Source organism: Carlito syrichta, unplaced genomic scaffold (assembly GCF_000164805.1).
Source record: "Carlito syrichta isolate Samal-C Ts95f unplaced genomic scaffold, Tarsius_syrichta-2.0.1 Scaffold303965, whole genome shotgun sequence".
In the NCBI taxonomy this organism is placed as follows: Eukaryota; Metazoa; Chordata; class Mammalia; order Primates; family Tarsiidae; genus Carlito; species Carlito syrichta.
The window spans coordinates 279,894-302,201 of record NW_007248061.1 but is presented as its reverse complement, the minus strand read 5'-3'; the positions used below and the strand labels follow the sequence as shown (position 1 = coordinate 302,201).

The following is a 22,308-nucleotide window of genomic DNA, read 5'->3' as shown; positions in this document are numbered from 1 at the left end:
ATAAAAAATTCTCATGTCTGTCGCTTAGTAACTGAATATATTTTGAAAGATAAAACAATAAACTGCTTTTTGAGGGAAAAACACTAATAGATTTAATGATGGTTAAAGGTAATTGCTATTATTAAGAAACTATTTCTCGATGCTGCAACATTAATAAAGAAATAGGAAAAGTCAAATTTTCATTCAGAGTTTGTATTTTCTCAAGAAAAAGACCTATTGCTTCCTTAAATCATGGTTGTAACCTTCCCTAAATGAATCCAAGAAATAATGAATATGAGCTATGAACTACACAAACACTTGGAGATTGTTCTCAGGAAAGAAAAAAAGTTCTCATGTAGTCATCCTTATTTTTAATTATGCCAACATTTGCAAATAAAATCTTACATTATATTTTAGTATGCACTAATAAATTAAATTCCTAATTTTCTGAATATAGGACATTCAGTTGTTTAGAAACTCAATTGTTGGGAAAAAAACAATCCCAGGTTCTCTGTCCCCTATTTTGTGTCCAATATATCAGAACTTCACAAATAAGTGTAGAAAGCTCAAGTAAAGCAAACTAATTGTAATATTAGCTTAACTCAAGTATTTGGGAAGGCAAATTTGGTATATAACAGATAATATCTCAAAAGCCCCCTAAAATTTCCTCTTGCTCTTAAGACGTAGGGCCAATCCCCTCCACTACTGTAGGAAATGTAAATGGAAGGGGGATACTATATATGGCAGTGACAACAATACAGAATCTCTTAGTCCTAGTATTCTTTTTCCTGACCCTAATGTAGCACCATGCTTACTCATTTATGATATTCAACCTGAACTCGAAATGAACATACTGTTCACAGACACTATCATGCAAGGGACTTCACAGTAATGCACTTTTATTCTCTCCTTTTTAAATTCTGTGGATCTTCCTCCAAATGTCTCTGTGGTTTATAAGCTCATGGTCTATAGTTCTTAAATTCATTTAGGGTATCTTGCAACCACAGTTTGAAGAAGTAACCGTTCAGTATTCTGTTTCTTGTTTCATTTGCTAATACAAAGTGAAAATCTGGATTTGAAGGAGTTTAAACAGGCAAGGTGTGACACTTTTCTTTTGCATACCCTGTAGCACCTGAGCACAAAGTAGGTGTTCCTTAACGCTCACCAAACTGTATGTAGGAAAAAAAGACTCTTCTGATCTCAGGATACAAGAGTCCAAGCAAATAGCTAACAGGTAGTCCCCTCCCAAAGGCATTCAGCATGCTCCCCCAAGCACAAAATCCTTATGCATTGCTTGATTTTAAACATGCTATATCAATATGTGTTTGGTAGGCAATTTTAACTCATGTGAGTGTTTTATAGAAATGATTTTTATACTGTTGTAAGCAATATAATAATTGACAAAAAACGAAGTTAGCAGGTATAGTCCTAACATACATAATCAGTCTGTTGGTATTCAAACCACCTCAAGATTAAGAACAAAGTCTGATAAAAGACTATGTTTCTAGTCCCCCACAGACATGGATAGCGAGGGAACTAATGACTGATCAAATAGGGCCTAAAGATAACCTAACCATACACCCTGCTGTCCACAATAAACATTTTAAAAAATATGTACCACTAGAGGGCAGTCAAGATCTAATCATGTATTAAAATCATAACCTATAAGCTATAAAGGCAGGCTCACCTCTAAAATTTTACACATATCTAGACTCCTTTAGATCTACTTACATCATACTTTAAACAACTATTGGTATTAAAACCATCCGTCTTTCAACCTCCTGGTGATATTTTATTTTTTGAGTCAGAGTCTCACTCTGTTGCCCAGGCTGGAGTGCAGTGGCATGCTGACTTCTGCCCCAGCCTTGACCTGCTGGGCTCAGGTGATCCATCTACCTTGGCCTTCTGTAGCTAGAACTATAGCATGTACCATGCCCAGTTAATTTTTTTTACTTACTGTAGAGATTAGGTCTTGGCAAATTGCCCAGGCTGGTCTCGAACCCCTACTCAGGCAATCCTCTTGCCTCAGCCTCCCAAAGTGCTTGGATTACAGGTGTGAGCCACTGTACCCAGCCTCTTGGGTTATTTTAGATAAAGCAATTCAACTATTGATAAAACCTTGCAATGAATAAGAATAAATACCATTTTCAAATGCTTTAAAATGTTGTCGAGAACAACAATCCAAAGATCTTACAACTCAAATACTGAGCTCACATTTAGTCAGAAATATGTAAGCATTCTGCTGACAAATAGGAAATAAATTATAATCTTGATTAATTATATAGGGTTAGATTCTAGTTTATCATTTTGAATTACCTTTTTAACAGCAGCAGTGTAGCCAAGTATAAATTAATGTTTTTAACCTGATCTTAGTGATTACCAGACTTATTTTGCTTTATACTATAAAATGTCTCAGATCTATATTTCAATTTTCATTCCTACCATCCTTGTTCAGTAAAACAGAATTTTTCCAAAGCCTACCAACTGGGTGCTCTATCTCCAAGCCCTCCCCCATCCAATCTGTCCCTTTCCACTGTTGCCATAGTTATATTGCTATTGTAAACTGTGATCACACATAAGATCTTGCTTAAAACTTCCTGGGGGTACTCCCTGTACAAATTTATCTACATTTTCTTTGCTAGGTTTCAAGATATTCCATATTTTGTCCAAATTCTTCTACCTTCATTCACTACTGGTGTAGGCACTAGTCTCTTCTTGTTGAAATCTGATCCCTTCCAACTTTAACTCAGAAAACATTTGCTCCCTTTACTGATCCCTCCCATTGGAAGATGAAACTTTCTTATGTATTTTCCACAAAGATCAACTGCATGCTCACTATGAAGTAGGCATGCTTTTGGATTCTAGGACATCTGGTTAACAAGAAACATGATCTCAGCTTCTACTGTGGAATATACAACTCTAATCTCACTGTTCATTTCTCATGTGACCTCAATAGTTATTTAACTATCAACGGTTCTATCTCTAAGTTCTTAAAACTCAGAAACTATTCCATTGTGGGATCACCATTTTTTCCTCCCTGTTAGCTCATTTCCTTAGACAAGTCCAATAACTCTTCAAACTCATTAAATTCCTTCTTTCTTCCATTCCTCATCCATATGGCTTTCCACACTTTCTTATCTTATTATTCTTTCCATATTTGCTCTGTTAACCCCAATCTTTGTCCAATTTCAGGATCTTCATTCTCAACATCTATGCCTACTCTGCTGAGCATGCTGAAAAAATACACATGTACCAGATGATCATTATTTAACTCATAATCTTCAACCTCAATGGAACCTTACATGTTTCTCTGCAATCTTTGCAGTCTGCTCTGTGTTCCATCCCACAAAACAGTTATTTCTAATGTTTGTTGCTGAGTGACATCAGGAGAAATGGCAGAGAAAGAACTTCTAAAAAATCCTTTTCTCCATAAAATTAATGAGAACACTGGCAAGAAAATGTCCAGATAAAAATTTTCACAACTCTGGAAATTAACTAAAAGCTGGCGACAATTCAGAAAGTGTTTATTCAGTTAAAATGTCCAAATGTTGGTAAGAGCAGCCAACCAAGTGGTGTTTTAACAGCTTTCCATACTTTCTTGTCCTAGTGTCCTTTTCCAAATTTGCCTCATTTGGTTCACCCCCCCTCCCCCTAGTTCCACGGTATATTGAAAACCAACAGCCCTTCAGCCACAGTGAAAAACAGCCCCCTAGAAACCCCTGGAGTAGGCAGAACGGGGTTGGAGCTCCTCCAAAATCCAGCTCCCAGATAACTGTCATGATTTTTCCACTTTTGGAAGATCTCATTTGTAAGGTTCGTCTTTATTCTCCTTAACTTAGAGCTTGCCAGTGCAAACAGTCTTTCCTCCAGGGTCATTCGCTGACAATCATCAAAGGCAATTGTTTAGCACTGCAGCTTCTTGAAGTAGTAATAACAGTTGAAGCAAACAACAGCTAACCAAAATTTAAAAGGAAAAGCTAGGGAATGAGATGTTCATAGTGAGCTATGACAATCTCTAACATATCCTGGGACATCAGGGCTGTGCATGTATTCAGGAAAGACCTGAGAAAGCTCTCAGCTCTCACCTCTGGAAGACTTTAGGCATTCTACAAGCAGTACAAGAAGACTAAGATGAAGTTATAAACTGCCTGGTTGAGTACTGAAGGCAAGTCCCAACATATACAGGTTGGCCATCCCTCAGCAAAGATCGAAAGACTTTTTAGTTCAGACGTATTGCTTAAAGAAGTCTTTGTCCTATCACTAGCTGATCATAAGTTAATAAAACAGAGACTTCAGTGGCCACACATGACAAACAATGAAGATTCTACAAAACTATTTTTGAAGAATTACCAAGCAAACAAACAACAATTACAAAAAGTACAACAACAAAACTTAGGGTAGGGCGGAATCCAGAGTTGCCATATTATATAAATATATTATATGTTATACTTATTTAAAATGTCCATTTTTCTTTTTTAAAAAACATTTATTTTATTTTAGTTTATTTATTTATTTTTTGAGTTGGCATCTCACTCTGTCGCCCAGGCAGGTGATCCTTCCACCTCGGCCTTCCAAGTAGCTGGAACTACGGGTGTGCGCCACCATGCCCGGCTAACTTTTTGATTTATTGTAGAGATGAGATCTCACCAAGTTTCCTAGGCTGGTCTAAAACCCATGGGCTAAGGCAGTCCTCACACTTTGGCCTCCCAAAGCGCTGGGATTATAGATGTGAGTTACTGGACCCAGCTAAAATGTCCAGTTTTCAACAAAAAATTGTGAGGTATGCAAATATGCAAAAAGATAAGAAAGTACGTCTCATACACAAGGAAAAAAAGCAGACAATAGAAATCATCCCCAGGGAATTCCAGATGTTGAACTTATTAGACAAAGATTTTTAAGTTAGCTATTTTAAATATGTTGAAAGACCTGTAGGAAATCACATGTAATGAACTAAAAAAAGTGAGAACAATGCCTCACCAAATAGAATATATCAATAAGAGGCACATTATTAAAAAGAAAAGAACCAAATAGAAATTCTACGCTTAGAGTCTAAAAGTGTAACAATTGAAATTAAAAATTCACTAAGCTGGGCTCAGTGGCTCAGCCTGTAATCCCGTGCCTTGGGAGGCTGAGGTGAGCGAATTGCCTAAGCCCATGGGTTCGAGACCCGCCTGGGAAACTTGGTGAGACCTCATCTCTACAATAAATCAAAAATGAGCCAGGCGTGGTAGCACAGACCTGTAGTTCCAGCTACTTGGAAGGCTGAGGCGAAAGGATCACTGGAGTCCAGCAGGTCGAGGCTGCAGTGGCCGGGAGCGGCCACTGCACTCCAGTCTGGGCAACAGACTGAGACTCCAACTCAAAAAAATAAAAAAATAAAATTTTTTAAATTCACTAAAGGGACTCAACAAGAGGTTTAAGCTGACAGGAGAAAGAATCATGAACTTCAAGATAAGCCCAGTGAGATTATCAAGTATAAAAAAAGGAAGAAAAAGTAATAAAGAAAAATAAGCAGAACTTCAAGAAGCCTGTGGGATACAATCAACCATACCAGCATATACATAATGAAAATCATAGAAAATGAGAAAAGAGAAAAGAAGGAAGACTGAAAAAAAAAATGGCCAAAATCTTTCCAAATTTGATTAAAAAAATTCATTTACACATCCAAGAAATGCAGTGAACGTCAAGATAAACTCAAAGAAATTAAAACTAGACACAATATTATCAAACACTTGAAAGCAAAGAGATAATCATAATACTGAATATAGCGAGAAGCAACTCATCACATACAAGGGATCCTCAAAAAGATTAACACCCAATATCTCATTAGAAAATATGGAAACCAAAAAGCAGTGGGATGCCATATTCAGAGTACTAAAGGAAAAAAATTGTCAGCTGAGAATTCTACACTGAGCAAGTTTTCACTGCTCTCTTCAAGGATTCTAATCCAGTCCAGCCCCCTCTGACTATTCCCCCTCAGCAAATAAATTCATTTTTTACTTCAACCAGAAAACAATAGTTGCACAGGAGGACTGCTCTGCATTCTCCTCAACTGCTATGTTTTCCCCAGTAACTTTAATGGAGTGTTGATCTTCTTTTTATGTGAGGACAATCCCCTCAGCCATACATTAAATTTCATTCCCTTCCACCTTCTGAGAGACCACACTTCATCAAGCTCCCCTTACTCCTCTGTTTTCAACTTCTCCCTTTCTATTGGTTCTTTCCTTTAGCATAAAAGTAAGTCCAAATTTCTCTTATTAAAAAAATACAATTTTTAAGCCCTCCATTTTTCTCTATCAATAGTCTCAGATTTATAATTATATATGTAATTGAGTCCTGGTATCTCTGTCTAGTGGTCTCACATACATCTCAAACCTAATGTGTTTAAAATAAAACTCAGAATTTCCCCACTAGCCCCATGTCCATCTGCTCTAATCCTGTGTTTCCTATGAATATGGATGCATGTGACATCTGTCAATCCAGAACCATCTCAGGTACCTTCTTTGTCCTTCTACTGATTCTACTTATAAATGTCAAATAATTCTGCCCCATTATCTCTATTGACATGACTGTCAAAGATAAGGCCTCCAATACTCCTCATCTATGCTCTTTTGGCCATCAAACTGAAACTCACCTCCAGTTTTGTGACATTCAGCCTGTTCCTCAGAGAGTCATGAGTCATTTTTTAAATTAAAATATACCTGTTTCAATCCCTGCTTCCTCTACTTGATCTCCTGCCACTTCTCAAACTCCATTCTACATCTGGCCATGAAAAAGCTCTCTAAATTTCTCAGCTACAACATTCCTTGTGCCTCTAGTTCTTTGTATATACTATTATCTTTGCTGAAATGCATGAACCCTGTTGATTCCTTCTCCTTCTTCTAAACATCACCTTAGCTTTATCTACTTTGATGTGGGCTTCGTTTAGTGATTCACTTCTAACAAACAGAATATGATATAAATAACTGTTAACAAGCATTGCATCTTCCTCCTTGCACTCTTAGATTATTTACCCTGGGAGAAGTCAGCTGTCATGTGAAGGCATTCGAGCATTTCTATGGAGAGGTCTGTGTGGCAAAGCTGTACCCATCTGGCTATGTATCCTGCCAACAGGCAGAGAGGAACTAAGTTATTTAGCCAAGCGTTATGCAAGTGAGCTGTCTTAGTATAAAATCCTCCAGCTCAAGTAAAGTCTTCAAATGATTGCAGCCTTGGTCAACTTGATAGTAACCCCAAGAGAGACCATGACCCAGAACCAGCTGACTAAGTTACTCTCAAATTCCTAACCATGGAAATTTTGAGATGACAAATGTTTCTTGTTTTAAGCCATTAAGTTTTAGGGGGTAATTTGTTATACAGCAATACATAAATAATATATCTCCTCTTTGAAGAGTTCTTTCATATTACTAAGCTCATTAAACTCATTAAATTTTTGTGCTGTGATATATGGGCCTAAAGCTTACATAGTATGATTATGTTGAAAACTGTCTATCTTCCGTCTATAATGAGACCTCTTTGTGGGAAAAAACTGTCTAATTTATCTGTGAATCTTCAGAACTAGGCACAGTAAAATAAAATAGAAATGAGGAGAATTTCATAGACAGAAGTAAAATTAAATGCAATATAAATTTTGTAAATATGTCACTTTTCTTCCTTCTTAAAAATTCACATAATTCAAAAGAAAGGTGGTACAAATATGGCAGAAGTATATTGTCCTCAAGGGTGTTAAGATGAAATTATATAGTGGTTGTAAATAGTATAAAACACTATTTGTCATCAGAATAATATCTTAATATCTTACTTTTCCAGCACTGTCCTGAGATAAAGTTATCCCTAAAAGCAAACACATCAAACGTAACTGAATACAGGGTATGTCCTCAAGTGATAATATCTTTAAAATATAAGCATCATTGATTTTTTTTTTTGGTCTGGCATATATTGCACATTCCCATCTACCGGGAAAAATATACTCCTTTTCTTGGCTATTGACCATAATTAACTCTTTCCTTGAAGACTCAAGGTTATCATTAAAGCCATCATTAATAATTTCTCTGAACTGTAGTGTTCACCCCCATTTTCTCTTTAGTTATCATACTGTCATCTATAACTTTGAAACTGAATGACAGTGACTTTGGCAACACTCTACCTTTCTAACTTTCAATGAGTACCAGGAAAACAAAATTGTGAAAATTCCTTGTCAATGTAGGTAGCATAAATAACTTCCAAATGTTTTAAATGAAGCAGGATGAGAAGAGGGAAAAATAGAAAATTACATGTTAATTAAGACTCGAAATATCCAAAATATAAATATTCATGTAGAAAGGAAAGAAAACATGGGGAAATCAAATGGTTGATATGTCAGACTGCAAAACCATGGATGATTTCCCTTCAAACTTTATTATTACCATTTTATTTCCAACAGAAAAAAATATTGATTGTCATCTCTCTATACTCTAAAGAAGTATAAAGTTAGAGGGAGGTTCAAGAACTCTGTAACTATTATAATCTCCATTTACCTACCAGAGCAGTTGAATCAAATATTTAAAAGTATGCCAAAACACTATGTAAAATGTTATCATATCATAAGGTATTATTAAAAATATTTGCAAGGGAAGGACATTTAATAGGTTATTTCAAAGAGGACTTGTGGGGCTGTGAAACCAGGATCTCTTAAGACTATGACCAAAGCTTGAAGTTCTCCATAGGATGCCGTAATCACTCAGTAATGTTATGCTTTTCCAAGGAAATGTAAGACATAGCCATACATAATCATGACAGTCTGCTTGTATTAATCCATTATTAGTGATATGAGGGAATAAATACATATCTGAAAGTTTAAACAAAAGTACCTTTAAGATCAATTAACTCTTTGAAAATGTTTATAAAATCAAACACTAAGAAAACTAATCAAACAAAAAGAGAAAATATGGTCTACTGATATCAGGAATAAAAGGCAGCTATCGCTACAGGTCCTACAGACATGAAAAGGATAATAAGGGTATATAAGAATAATTATGCCAATAAATATGGCAACTTAAATGAAATGAATTAATTTATTAAAAATATAATCTATCAAAACTAACACAATAATGGAAAATCTAAATAACTCCCAAGCTAATAAAGAAATTAAATTCATAACCAAATACATTTCCTACAGGATAAAAACTCTAGGCCCATGGTTTCACTGATTAATCTGATTGAACAGTTAAGAAATAATCAAAATTACCACAAATGCTTTCAAAAGACAGAAAAGAAGGTAACATTTCCTACTTAGAAAGTCAGCTGATATCAAAATCTAATAAAGACATACGTCATGAATAAGGAAAGTTATTCTAAAAGTGCCAACTGGTTTAACATTTGAAAATCATGATATCAACAGAATAAAAAATATACATATATAAAACATTTTCAATAAATGGCAAAAATAGCACTTGACAAAATTCAACACCCCATTTGTTATGAAATCTCCCAACAATTTCAAAAATAAAGTCTCTTTACTGTGATAAAGAACATCTATAAAAAGGTATCATTAACATCATACTTACTGGTGAAACACTAAAACCTTACCCCGATAAGACAGAATAACCCCTCTTATCATTTCTATTCAACATCATTCTGGATTCTTTACCAGTTCAATAAATCAAGAGGCAACAAAGTGATGACAAATATTTTTTGTAGACCTCATGATTATGTATGTAGAAAAATCCTATTGTATTTATCTGAAAATAATTAAAACTGATAGATAAAATTAGCCAGATCATGGGATATGAGATCAATATACAAGTATCAACTGTGCATCTCATATTCACATAGAACAATTGGAAATTGAAATAAAATTAAAAGTAATTTCATTTACAATAATATCAAAAGTAACAGATAAACCTAACAAAAAATATGTAACACCTTTACTCTGAAAATTGCAAGATGATGCTCAGAAAAATGAAAGAGGACAAAAATAAATGGAGTTCATGAATGAGCAGACTAAAAATTGCTAAAATACCAGGTCTCCCTAGGTCGGGCTATAAAATTCAGTTGCAATCCCATCAAAATCAAACTGACAAGCTGACTCTAAAATGCATATAAAAATGTAAAGGAAAAGGTAGAACAAATAGATCATTTTTTTAAAAAGAAAGAAGTTGGAGGATTTCCCCCATCTGATTTCAAGATTTATTATAAGGCACTAAAAATAAAGACAGTGGAATATTCGCTTATCCTGTATGATAAACATATAGATCAACAGAACAGAATAAATAGTCCAGAGATGGTCAACATATTTTGACAAAGATGCTAAGGTAATTTAATTTGGTAAAGATAGTTGTTCCTACAAAGGTAATTTAATTTGGTAAAGATAGTTGTTCCTACAAAGACAGTTGGGTATACATCTGTATAAAGAATGAACCTTGACCTTAACCTCACACCATACATAAAAATTAAATCACTGTATAATAGATCTAAATGCAAAAGCAAAAAATAATGAAACTCAGGAAGAAGACATCAAAGAAAATCCTTTTGTTTTGTATAGGCAAAGATTACTTAGGACATAAAACACAAAACTATGAAGAAAGAAATCATAAATAAACTTCAAAATTAAGAATGCCAGCTCTTTGGAAGATCTTATTAAGAATATGAAAAAGCAAACTACAAACTGGGAGAAAATATTTGCAAAATCTGACATAGTTCTTATATCTAGAGTGTATTTTAAAAACTACAATTCAATAAAAAGAAAAACACAAACATAAAAATGCAGCCCTCTTTACATAGTCCATCTAAATGTAGAACTCTAGGAAATATGGAAGTACAGTCTACACCAAGATTTGTATATGAATATTCATAGCACCCTTATTCACAATAGCCAAAAACTGGAAAAACAAAACAAAACAAAAAAAACCTCCAAATCTTCCTCCATAGAAGAATGGACAAACTGTAGCATAATACTAGTAAAAAGGAATAACAGTGAGCAATATGTTTTAATAAATACATGTAAACATATATGACCATTAAAACATTATGTTAAACCAAAAAAAGCCAGATGCAAAAAAAATTATTACAGTAATTACATTTTTTTGTACAGTGTAGTGATTATACTTATAATACAAGACGAGACAAAATTAACCTCTGGTCATAGAATTTAGAAAGTGGTTACTTTAATGAGAACACAAGGAAACTTTCTTGAATGAAGAAAATGTTGGGTATGTAGTCTTCGGTGGAGGTTTCTTTTGTGTATACAACTGCCAAAATTCACCAAACTGAACACTTAAGATCTGAACATTTTATTGTATGCAAATTATATCTCAATTAAAAAATAATTAAAAAGCATCAATTTGCTTTGAGGGTTTTATTCTATACCAGACAGTTGTAGAATTCTTTCTGACTGTTATTTCTTGGCTTAGAAACCTTTTCTTGTTTGCTTTCTTTCTGGTGGTGATGTGGACTACATATCCTTTGAGACAGAGATTCTTTGATTTCTTGCATACTTAGCAGCACTTAGTTCACAGTAAGAGTGAACCACACATATCTGTTGTTATAAAGTAAACCTCAAGATAGACAAGATATTACATTATTATTATGAATATTATTGCTTTCAAGTAGATACCTAACTTTATTTCCAGAAAATATAAGGAGCCAGCAACAAATACAATCTGTCAAGATGCTACCTACAGAGGGTGCCAAAAATGTATACACGTTTTAAGAAAGGAAAAAAAAAAAACTGTATTAAAATTGTAATACTCAGTATATACCAATAACAAAAGATGAGTACAAGTCACATTTGACTCCTGCAATTACAAAAGGTACTCAAAGTGGTTACCATCATTATATATGTAAGACATATATAACATCTCTTAAAATGTGTATACATTTTCTGTGGCACCCCCGATATACACTTAATTCAACTCACAGGACCCAAATCTGTCAGAATGCCTGGGTTTAGGATCTTGCATCCACCATTTTAAACAGGAAGACACAGAAGTCTCTAAATCTGTTTCCTTACCTGTGAAATGAGAATAATACAAGTATCATCCTTACTGAGTTACTGTGAGAATTAAATAATAATTGTTGCACATTTGAACATAATTTGAAGAGTAACTTGCATTATTATTAGTATCATCCTTATTTTGAGTCAAGTTCTTGCTCTGTGATCCAGGATGGAATGCAGTTATCCTGCATGCTCACAGCTCATTACAGCCTCAAATTCTTGGGCTCAAGAGATCCTCCTGCCTTAGCCTCCCAAATAGCTGGAACTAGAGGCATGCATCACTATACCCAGCTAGTTTTTTGAATTTTTGTAGAGATGAGGTCTCACTATGTTGACTAGGCTGGTCTGAACTCCTGGGCTCAAACAATCCTGCTGCCTCAGCCTCCCAAAGTGTTGAGATTACTAACAGGTGTGAGCCACTGCACCCGGCTAAGCCTTCACTATAGTAAGTCTCCTACATGTAAACATTCAAGTTGCAAACTTTCAAAGATACAAACCTGTGTTCACATGTCTAATCACATAAGTTAGTACACGAGTCTGGCATACATTGCTACATTGCCACATGCATGCACCCTCCACAAGTGGTGTGCTTTTGTATCCTTTACTGTATAGAGTACGTAGTACAGTATCTTTATTTCAAGCCCAGGATGCCTAGAAGCAAGCATAAAAGCCGCGGTGATGTAGCTGGTACTGTATTAGCTGATTGTGTTACTTGGGTACCTAGGCTAACTTTGCTGGACTTATAAACAAATTGGACTTACAAATGCACTCTTAGAACAGAATTAATTTGCAAGTAAGGGACTAACTGTATTATTTAAGATATCTGGATTCATTTTTTTATGCACAGATACCACATTGAAAATATTAGCCATCAGATAATATTTGGGATAGATTTTTTTAAATTGTAAAACAAAAAATGCACTACATTGAAACAATCTTTATTTCATTTTTGTTAATTTTTAAAATACAGATATTAAATACTAATTCAAACTGCAGGAGCAAAGGATTAATGAGTTGATCATTTTAAACTATAGTTTTCAAAGGTATCATTTAAGGAAAATGTGTTCTTTATAGGGTCTCTAAATTTATAAATTTAGGCCAGGTGTGGTGGCTCAAGCCTGTAATTCCAGTGTTTTGGGAGGCCAAGGTGAGGGGATTGCCTGAGCCCATGGGTTCGAGAATGGCCTGGGAAACTTGGCAAGAACTCATCTCTACAATAAATAAATGGATAGATTAGATAGATAGATAGATAGATAGATAGATAGATAGATAGATAGATAGATAGATAGATAAAGTAATCTGGCATGGTTTCACGCGTCTGTAGTTCCAGTTATTTGGAAGGCTGAGGCAGAAGGATCGCCTGAGCACAGCATGTCGATGCTGGGGTGGCTGTGAATGTACCACTGCACTCTCCCGGGCAATGGAGTGAGACTCCAACTCAAAAAATAAACTTTTTTAATTTAAAATTTTAAAATTTGATTCAACCCATATTCATTGAGTGCTCAGGCTAATGTTTTTTCCTTAAAGCAAAATATCACATTAATTAGTTAAACATTGTCTATATGTATAAGTATACATTATAAAGGTGAAATTTTGGGAAATACTAGCTCCCCCTACAGACTTACTCCCCAAATCAACAAAAATGAGCTCTTCTGGAAGAAGGCGGGTGGGGTAGGGGAAGAGGCCAGTGACATCATAATCAAAGAGGTAACTATTCATCTCAAACTCTTTGGGAAGGTCAATCCATTGCCTCTCCCTATAGAACCACTATGGTACTGAGCCAGCCTACTGAGAGATGAGTCTAATCCCTTAGGGAAAAAATGCACTGCTTTTAAATTACACACAGACTAAAGGACTCTATCAGGTACTCCCCCTCTGATTCATGTATTTGGCTTTAAAGAACTATTACATGATTTTCAAACAAAGGGGAGCAAAGTAAAACCAAAATACCATGGTCTTGATCTGGTGCTTCCAGGTTGTAACCATAACCCAGCAGCGTGCGCACAGCCTCCCGGAGGCTGTCCTTGTTGGATTTCTTGGTTCGGTCATCCAGAAGAGTGTAGGGAACAAGGCGAGGGTTTCTTCTGTTCTTTACATCCTGTAGGGGAAAAAAAAAATGGTACTCAGTCATCAAAGCAATACCAAGGCTTTTGGAAAGAGGCAGCTGCTAAATATATCAAAATTTAAAGCCTATGAGGTAAAAACTGCCCTTTCCATTCCCTTTGTATTGCTAGGCTATGGAAGTTACCAAAACATTGTCTATATAAAGGATTCACTCAAATGAAGAAGTGCATAAATTTAAAGCAGGTCCTCTCCATGAGAAGAAAAAATAATAATAATAATAACAAAAGATGACTTTAATGTCCTCTAACCACTTCTATATCCCATGGTCACAAGGCAAAGGGATAACTTAGAGAACATGTAATTTCCTAGTTCAGTTCACTGATAAGTTTGTTTTGTTTTGTTTTTTTCCAATAAATGCCAAATTAGTCCTGGTCACACCTCAGTGATTTAGAGCCAACAAAGAACACAGGGCTGCTGTCTTTTCTTCAGAAAAAAAAAGTGTACCATGGAACACCAATCTATGTTGCTTAGCTAGCTCGAAAAATATGCATTCAGTTGATCTTATCAATCAGTGAAACCAGGCAATACACTGAAGTGACTGCAAATATCATAACTTGTCTATTCTAAAAGAAACTCCAGATTTAAAATGTGGCTAAAATGTTGTACAAAGAGAGAGGACCAGTTATCTTATTACCTTGGCAAAAGGACGCCTAGTTTTAGAGTAAGTACCAAACTGACTTTCATGGGACGTGGAGATGCATCAACTACCAAGTGTGTAGGGCAGAGCATATCTTGAATTTCCACATTTCAAGATGCATAACTAATTCTCAATTTACTTTAGCATAAAGAGGAATTGGGAGGTTATAGATATCCCCACACCTTCTCAAAAAAGAAAAAAGAATTAAGGCTACAGAGGTGGACAGAGGTTGTTCTGGTAAACTAGAGAAGGAATACTGTTTTGTCTCTTCTTTCTTCCCTCTTTCCGGCAAGTTTGTACTTAATACCTAAACCTAAATACCCGAACACCTACTGATACTTGGAGTTAAAACTGTCTATAACAATAACCGGATGGTGAAACCTTTATGAACTGATGCAGTGCTGTTCACAGTCTTGACTTATCCCTCTTGGTATTATCATGCCTACACTGTGCTGAAAAAGTAGTAATTGGTAGCCTGCTGTCCTACTGAGGTTGCTATGTAACATGTAATATATATCGTTCTATCACCATTTGGAAAACAAGTCAAAAAAATCTTTAAAAAAACAAAAAAATTCACCTCGCCCTAGGAGTTGTGAATAAGGAATTGTGAACCTGTTTTATTATTCTTTTATCTCCATCTTCTTCTAGTTCAAAAGTTTTTCCTAAAATACAATCTCAGAGAGAGAAATGTCACAAAACCATATGGCCCATCACCCATGTAGTATTACTCACTCTGTACCTAATAAGTGTCTTTCGTGATAACATCCACAGCTAAGATCATCTAATTTCTTGAGTCTAGCACTAATCAGGTACTTTAGAACAAATGTGCAAGTACATGAAGACATCTATATGAGTTTTAAATTAGACAGTATTTAATACCTCTAGTTGCAAACTATTCTAATTCCCATGCATGTAAGTCTCAGACTACATGCTGTGGAGCTATAAATTCCCATGTACCTGTTGGATACCGTAAGTCCAGCCCTGCCGAATTCGATCCCGGGCCCACACATTGTGAGCATTTTCTGCCAACTTGTCCACCATTGCTTCTTGAGATGGGGTGAGTTTTATAAAGCTCAGGTCCATAGGGGCAGGCTTGTAGCCACTTGTCAGTTGGTAACTACAAAGCAAAAAAAGAAATATGCCTATCATTGGGCTTTTCATACATATGTCTTTAGAAGTCATTTCATGACTCTACCTAATTCCAGTTGTTCTATAAACCACAATGGTAACCACTGACTGATAAAGTAACAGTCAGCCAGCCTGGGTCCCTTTCACTTCAGCATAATAACGGATCAGGCGGAAAGGCCACACAATCTTTATATGCTCGATTTTATACCAAGAAAACAGAAATCAGAACTTACCTGTCTCTCAAAGATGAGAAAGATCTATCATTGTTTGTGTTTCTAATAGTCAAGGTTTGTATAGTCTAAATCAAAATATTGGCTAACTTACATCATTTGATAGTTTTCTCTTCCTGTGAAGTCCTGACTTTTCCTCAACTTTTTTTTTTTTTAGTTGGAGTCTCACTCCATCACCCAGGCTGGAGTGCAGTGGCATGCTCGTGGCCACCCCAGCATCAACCTACTGGGCTCTGGCAATCCTTCCACCTCAGCCTTCCAAATAGCTGGATCTACAGGCACATGCTACCATGCCCAGTTAAGTTTTGATTTATTGTAGAGACGAGATCTCACCAAGTTGCCTGGGCTGGTCTCGAACCCACGGGCTCAGGCAATCCACTCGCCTCAGCCTACCAAAGTTCTGGGATTACAAGGTGAGCCACCGAGCCCGGCCTTCTTCAACGTTTAAATGTAACATTTATTTCATAAATAGGTGTCATTTCAGATACCATTAATTCCTTATTTACAGGGAAATTTTAAAGCATTTGCAGTTTGTTTCCTGATTGCCATTCCTAGCTACATTATTTAGGAAGCCTCTAAATAAGATAGAAGCTAGGAAGTAGAGAAAAATCTCAGCTATATAATCATCTAAAATATGATTACATTTTATTTCCTTGGAGTTAAAGGAATTCTTACCGGAGACTATTTCCATACTCTGAGCTGGAGAGAAAACCTAAACAGGTATAATCTTTTGGAGGAAATATAAAATTGAAAATATTAAATTTTCAACATGCTTCTATAAGGACAATAGTACTGTCCTGCTTCACACAGACACACAGTGTTTCATTCTATTTAACTACCAAGACTGGCGCAAAGCCTGTTCTATAACTGCTTTTCTTTCATTCTTCTGTCGTATTTGCAATAATCAACTACACCTTGAGGTCAGGATCTGTCTCTAATTCATTTTGCTAACTGCCATTATACTTAAAATAGTTCCCAGTAAATAGTAGCCTTTTTCTATGTAGTTTTTGAAAGAATTAAATTTATTGACCAAATTAATATAATCGTATATGCATCTGTATCCTCAACTTATAAAAAAAGAAAATGCCCTAGACAATTATGTTAAGTTACAAAATTAATTATCAAAATATACAAGAAAATGCTCTTTAAAATAAACTAAATGGTTTCTTTCTTATTGTTGTTAGCCTGGGCTACAGCTGGCATCATTACAAGGTAAGTTCCCTGAGAGCAGAGAAGTATCTATTTTGTTCACAGCAATCTCCAGCTCCCAGAATAGAGACCAATAAGGCATCCAGTAAAGATCTGCTGAATAAATCAGTGTATTACAGCAAAAAATAATTGTTTAAGGCTGTACAAAATTGACTTTACCTTAATTACTACTATTTCATTATAAAACATCCCTTATTTTATAAATAATTTATCTATAGACAAAACTTTTAGAAATATTTTGTTTTAAGTTAGAATGAAAAAGTATGGCTAATTACTGGTTTATGTCATTTGATTTACATTCATAAGTTAAATTTATAAACATGAAATTTTTGATCCACTGTAAATAAAACTGAATTATGGGCAATTAAAAATAGCTCTTCTCCTTCTTCTCTTTCCCCTTTTTCTAATAAAGAAGCCACATGGGATTTTTTTAACCACTCATATAAATCATTGTATTTGATAGAATTCTGATCTTTTTTTTTTTTTTTTTTCTTTTTTTGAGTTGGAGTCTCACTCTGTTGCCCAGACTGGAGTGCAGTGGCTGCTCCTGGCCACCGCAGCCTCGCCTGCTGGGCTCCAGTGATCCTTCTGCTTCACCGTTCCAAGTAGCTGGAACTACAGGCGCACGCTACCACGCCCGGCTCATTTTTTGATTTATTGTAGAGATGAAGTCTCGCTGCCCAGGCGGGTCTCGAACCCGCGGGCTCAGGCAATCCACTCACCTCAGCCTCCCAAAGGCGTGGGATTACAGGCTGAGCCACCGAGCCCAGCTCGAATTCTGATCTTCTAACAGACTAGAATCATAGTCATATATACAAATTTTCATTCTTCAAGAAAAATCTCTCGGTACATTTCAAATGCACTGGCAGGTGATCATGCTTGAACTAATTCCCAAGTTTGTTGGAGACAGCCTCAGATGCCTGATGAAGAGCCCAGTTTTACTTCCCCAAGGCTGCTTCTCAGTTCCCCTGACCAGCACAAACTCACACAGCCTAAAGTAGCAAGCAACCTTCTTTCTCCTCTCAATTTCCAACTGCCTTGTTCCCACCTTGTTGTCACAGAGGGCACACAGATGGTAAAGGTTTAATATTCTTCTATGAATCCTTGATTAGAGCCAACGTCACCTTAATGACGAAGACATGCATTCTCCAGGAGGAACCAGCCTTCCCAGCAACCAATTCTAATGACAGACTTTCCAGCAATACCTTGTGGGATGAGGAAGTATTTTTGAAATGTAGAGACTGGGGAGTTCCTTCCAAATAAAAAAATTATAGGCAAGTTCTACTAATGTGTGAAGCTGGATAATATTAACGGAACCACTTCTCTTTATTTTTTAAGCTTTCCTTTTTTTATATAGGAGTTCTAGAGTTGCCTTACCCTATGATCACGATGAAAACTCATGGAGATGTATTGGCATCTGTTGATTCTAAGTAGCACAATAATTAGTTCACACTCATGCTCAGATATATACTGCAAATTAATTTACTTGCTTTTCTGTGTAACTCTGAAATCATCTTCTCAGGGTTAAAAAGAGTTATATGCTGAGTTCTATTTCTGCTTAGGCAGAAATATAATTAAGCATCAATCAAGTTGCACTTTGGCCAATTTCATGGTAGCCAAAAGTCACTGGAAGCAGACTGATTGCATCTCCATTGTCTCTACAGAAAGGATTTCTGACCTTAGAATCATAAGGCTTTAGTTTACAAATTGGTTTGCATTCCTACTGTTTCTACAGATAAGATCACTGACATTAGAATCATAAAGCTGGCTTTTTGTTTAAAAATTGCTTAAGATGTTTTTTAGACCCTAAATTCCAGTGCAATAGCTAACATCAACCAGTTTTAAAGGCCCTCACTGAGGAAGCAAATCAGCATGAGAATGCAATTTCTTCATTCTTTGATCAACTTCACCCTATACTCTTCTACCAGTCAACAATCCTGACACCTCTGCCCCCTTCAAGCTCCTTAAAGTCCTCAGAATCAAACTCACTCACGGGGGTGGGGGGGGGCGGGATGGAGGATTTAAGGTTTCCTTCCATCTCCTTCAACTGCTACAATTATTCAACTTTTTCTCTGCTGCAATCGCTGATATCTAGATACACTGACATACTGCAACTCAGGCAAATGAACCTATCATAACCCTGTGCAACAAAAGGGTCTAAAGTTTAAAGTAGCTCTTTTAAATGGCTAATAATCCCACCCAAATTAAAAGTTATGGGCTTCTACTTTACCTGACTCTCTTTATTTCTACCTCTATTGTTCTTAAAATCATTTTGTACAGTAAAAATAAATATAAATATCTTTGAAATTCATATACTTCAAACAATTGCCTTTGATAAAACCGCTGACATAATACATGCCTCACCAATATGAATTAATGGCATCAATGATAACTTATAAAACCATTTCTCTGTTTGTAGTACATCTTGACAAAGAAACTAAGACTCAAAATCATTATATCAAAAGTAAATAAACAGTCCAGGCATGGTGGCTCATGCCTATAATCTCAACACTTTGGGCCATGGTGGTAGGATGGCTTGAGCCCAAGAGTTCAAGTCCAGCCTAGGCAACAAGACCTTGTCTCTACAAAAAAAAACTAGCGAGGGAGGTGACATTTGCCTATAAGCCCAGGTACTCGGGAGGCTAAGGCAGGAAAGTCACTTAAGCACAGAAGTTTGAGGCTGTAGTGAGCCATGACTGTGCCACTGTACTTCAGCCTGAGCAACAGAGTGAGACACAGACTTAAAAAAAAGAAAAAAATGAAATAAATGTATTCTTACTAATGATGTCAATTTTATCTTGTGAACAGACATTAATTAGGTGTACAATGGTCAATCACTGCAAATATGAATTATCTTCTTGAAGTTGAAAAAGAAAAAAGGTCTTTTGAATAAAAGATGTAATTGACATGAATCTTACAAGCTAAATTACTTTAAGCAAAATTTCAGATTAATTTCAGAAATTATTTATTTATTTGAGACAGGGTCTCACTTTGTTGCCCAGGCTAAAGTACAGTGGAACAACCACAGCTCACCACAGCCTCAAACTCTGGAACTCAAGTGATCCTCTTGCCTTAGATTCCCAAGTAGCTAGAACTATAGGCATGTAACACTATGCCTGGCTAATTTCTACAAATTTAAAGTAAATAAAGGAAAGAATGCTAAAAGAATTCTTGGGAAGTAAAATTTCATAGCTCAAAAAATAGAGAAACATATCTTTATTAATGTTACATATTAATATATTATGTTAATATAAAAATATGTATTGCTCATATTAAAGATGTCTATGTTTTACATTCCACCTTCTTGAAATACCTGGAAAAATTCCACCAGCATCTATCAATATATCTCTCTCCTCCAATGTGTTTAATAGATATACCTTGTACCTTCCTACTTTAATGTGCAAGGTCTCTGTATCATCTATTATCTTTCAAAATTAGCTTATAAGGAATATATAGAGAATTAAACAAATATATTCAATATGCTCACTTTCCAAAGTATCAAAATTATTTTGTAGTTATTAGCTCTTAACTTTAATTTGGCAATAAAATAAAATAAAACAGCAATAGTGAGAGCAAAAAAATACCTATACCATCTAGACTTCAGTACACTTATAGTAAAATTTCTTTTAAAAAATATCTCTGGAAACAAAACAAAACAAAATCCTGGCAAACTATCAAGTCCATGTGCATCAAATTACCAAAGATATAAACAAAAAAATTGACAGGGCTTGACCTCACTGATGAATTGTCATGTTAAGTATCCATTCCATTATGTGCTTCATTCCCATCTGACCCACATTCCTCTCAAGCAGGTATTCTACATGAGTCTTTGAAAAAACAAGTGCTCCCTATAATATCACAAAGGGTCAATTAAAGTGACACAATGAAAACATGGCAGAATACCAAAAACATTAAGTACCAAGCCTCTTCTTTTTTCTCCAACTACCCCTACCTCTCAAGCTTACTTGTACAGTATGAATCAAGTGAAATGGAGCTTAGAAATCATTACGCTGTGAAAGATACACAGTAAACACGAAAAGATTATGTCCAAGATCAGTCAATGTTGGCTGTAAATTTTGAAACCAAATCAGCCTTTCCCTTCCCAAATGGGAAATTCTCAGATGACTGCATGCCAGAGATATTAAGATCAAGTTTTGCTGAAAGCCCATCTACTAGAGATGAATACTGGGCTGACACTTTCACAGAATGGTTACAGAGAACACTCAAAAATCATTCTTCTAAAACCAAATACAGAAGAGTTAATTTTGATGTAGAAATTAGAAGGGACAGAACAAGAGTTATAGTTCTTCAACTATTTCATTTTTTGTTGTTGTTGTTTAAATAAACATGTAATATGATGGTGTGCCCTTTTCCTTCCAAGTCCCCAAATTCCTTTCTATTTTAAGGCCTTCTTCTCCCTTAGTTCCTTTGAAACAAGACCATGAAATATCCACCGTTTTCAAGAAAGGAAAAAAAAAAGCTATTATTCACTTTTGGATTTTAAAATCTCTTTGAAAATTCAATGCAGAGACAAAGATCTTTTGAGAATGGCCTTATGATAGCAAAATCTATACTTCTGAATACCAAAAGAACAAAACCTTGTGCCTTGAGACAGAAAAGAAGAACAGATAAAGAACCCAGTATCTTCAGTATAAAACCCGTGGAATATTCCAGAGCACAGAAGAGGAGAGAGTTCTCCCCAAACTCTCTCCCAGGTGGGGAACAGATAGATCCCAGAGCCAAGGTGAATGTCTATCTTGCTTCCCAGATTGAACACAGGAAAATGGCCAGGTCCTATAATTTCATACACTCAAACTCTTGAACAGTATAGATATGGTGACAAACCTAGTCTAGGCTGACAGGGCTGAAACAACCATTCTTTCCTTCTCCCTCCAACAATAGGCTGCAATCCCCTAGCAGCAGAGAGAGCATTCTTAGGTTTCCAGCACTCCCTAAAGAGGCTTGAATAAGGCAAGGGGAAAGGTAGTGACTCACAGAGATGAGAAGAACCCAGTGTGTGGGCCCAT

General features: G+C 35.8%; 1 protein-coding gene across 1 annotated transcript in view; it reads right to left on the bottom strand.

Moving 5' to 3' along the window:
• The window catches only part of RYR2 (ryanodine receptor 2), a gene marked incomplete at its 3' end in the record, with an annotated part of 448,211 nt that overhangs the window by 156,226 nt on the left and 269,677 nt on the right, over positions 1 to 22,308 (bottom strand). The window contains exons 26-27 of the mRNA XM_008059232.1: positions 15,672 to 15,831; positions 13,904 to 14,051 (exon numbers count right to left, since the gene is read on the bottom strand). Coding sequence (XP_008057423.1) covers positions 13,904 to 14,051; positions 15,672 to 15,831 — 308 coding nt within the window. The remainder of the gene's footprint in view (positions 1 to 13,903; positions 14,052 to 15,671; positions 15,832 to 22,308) is intronic.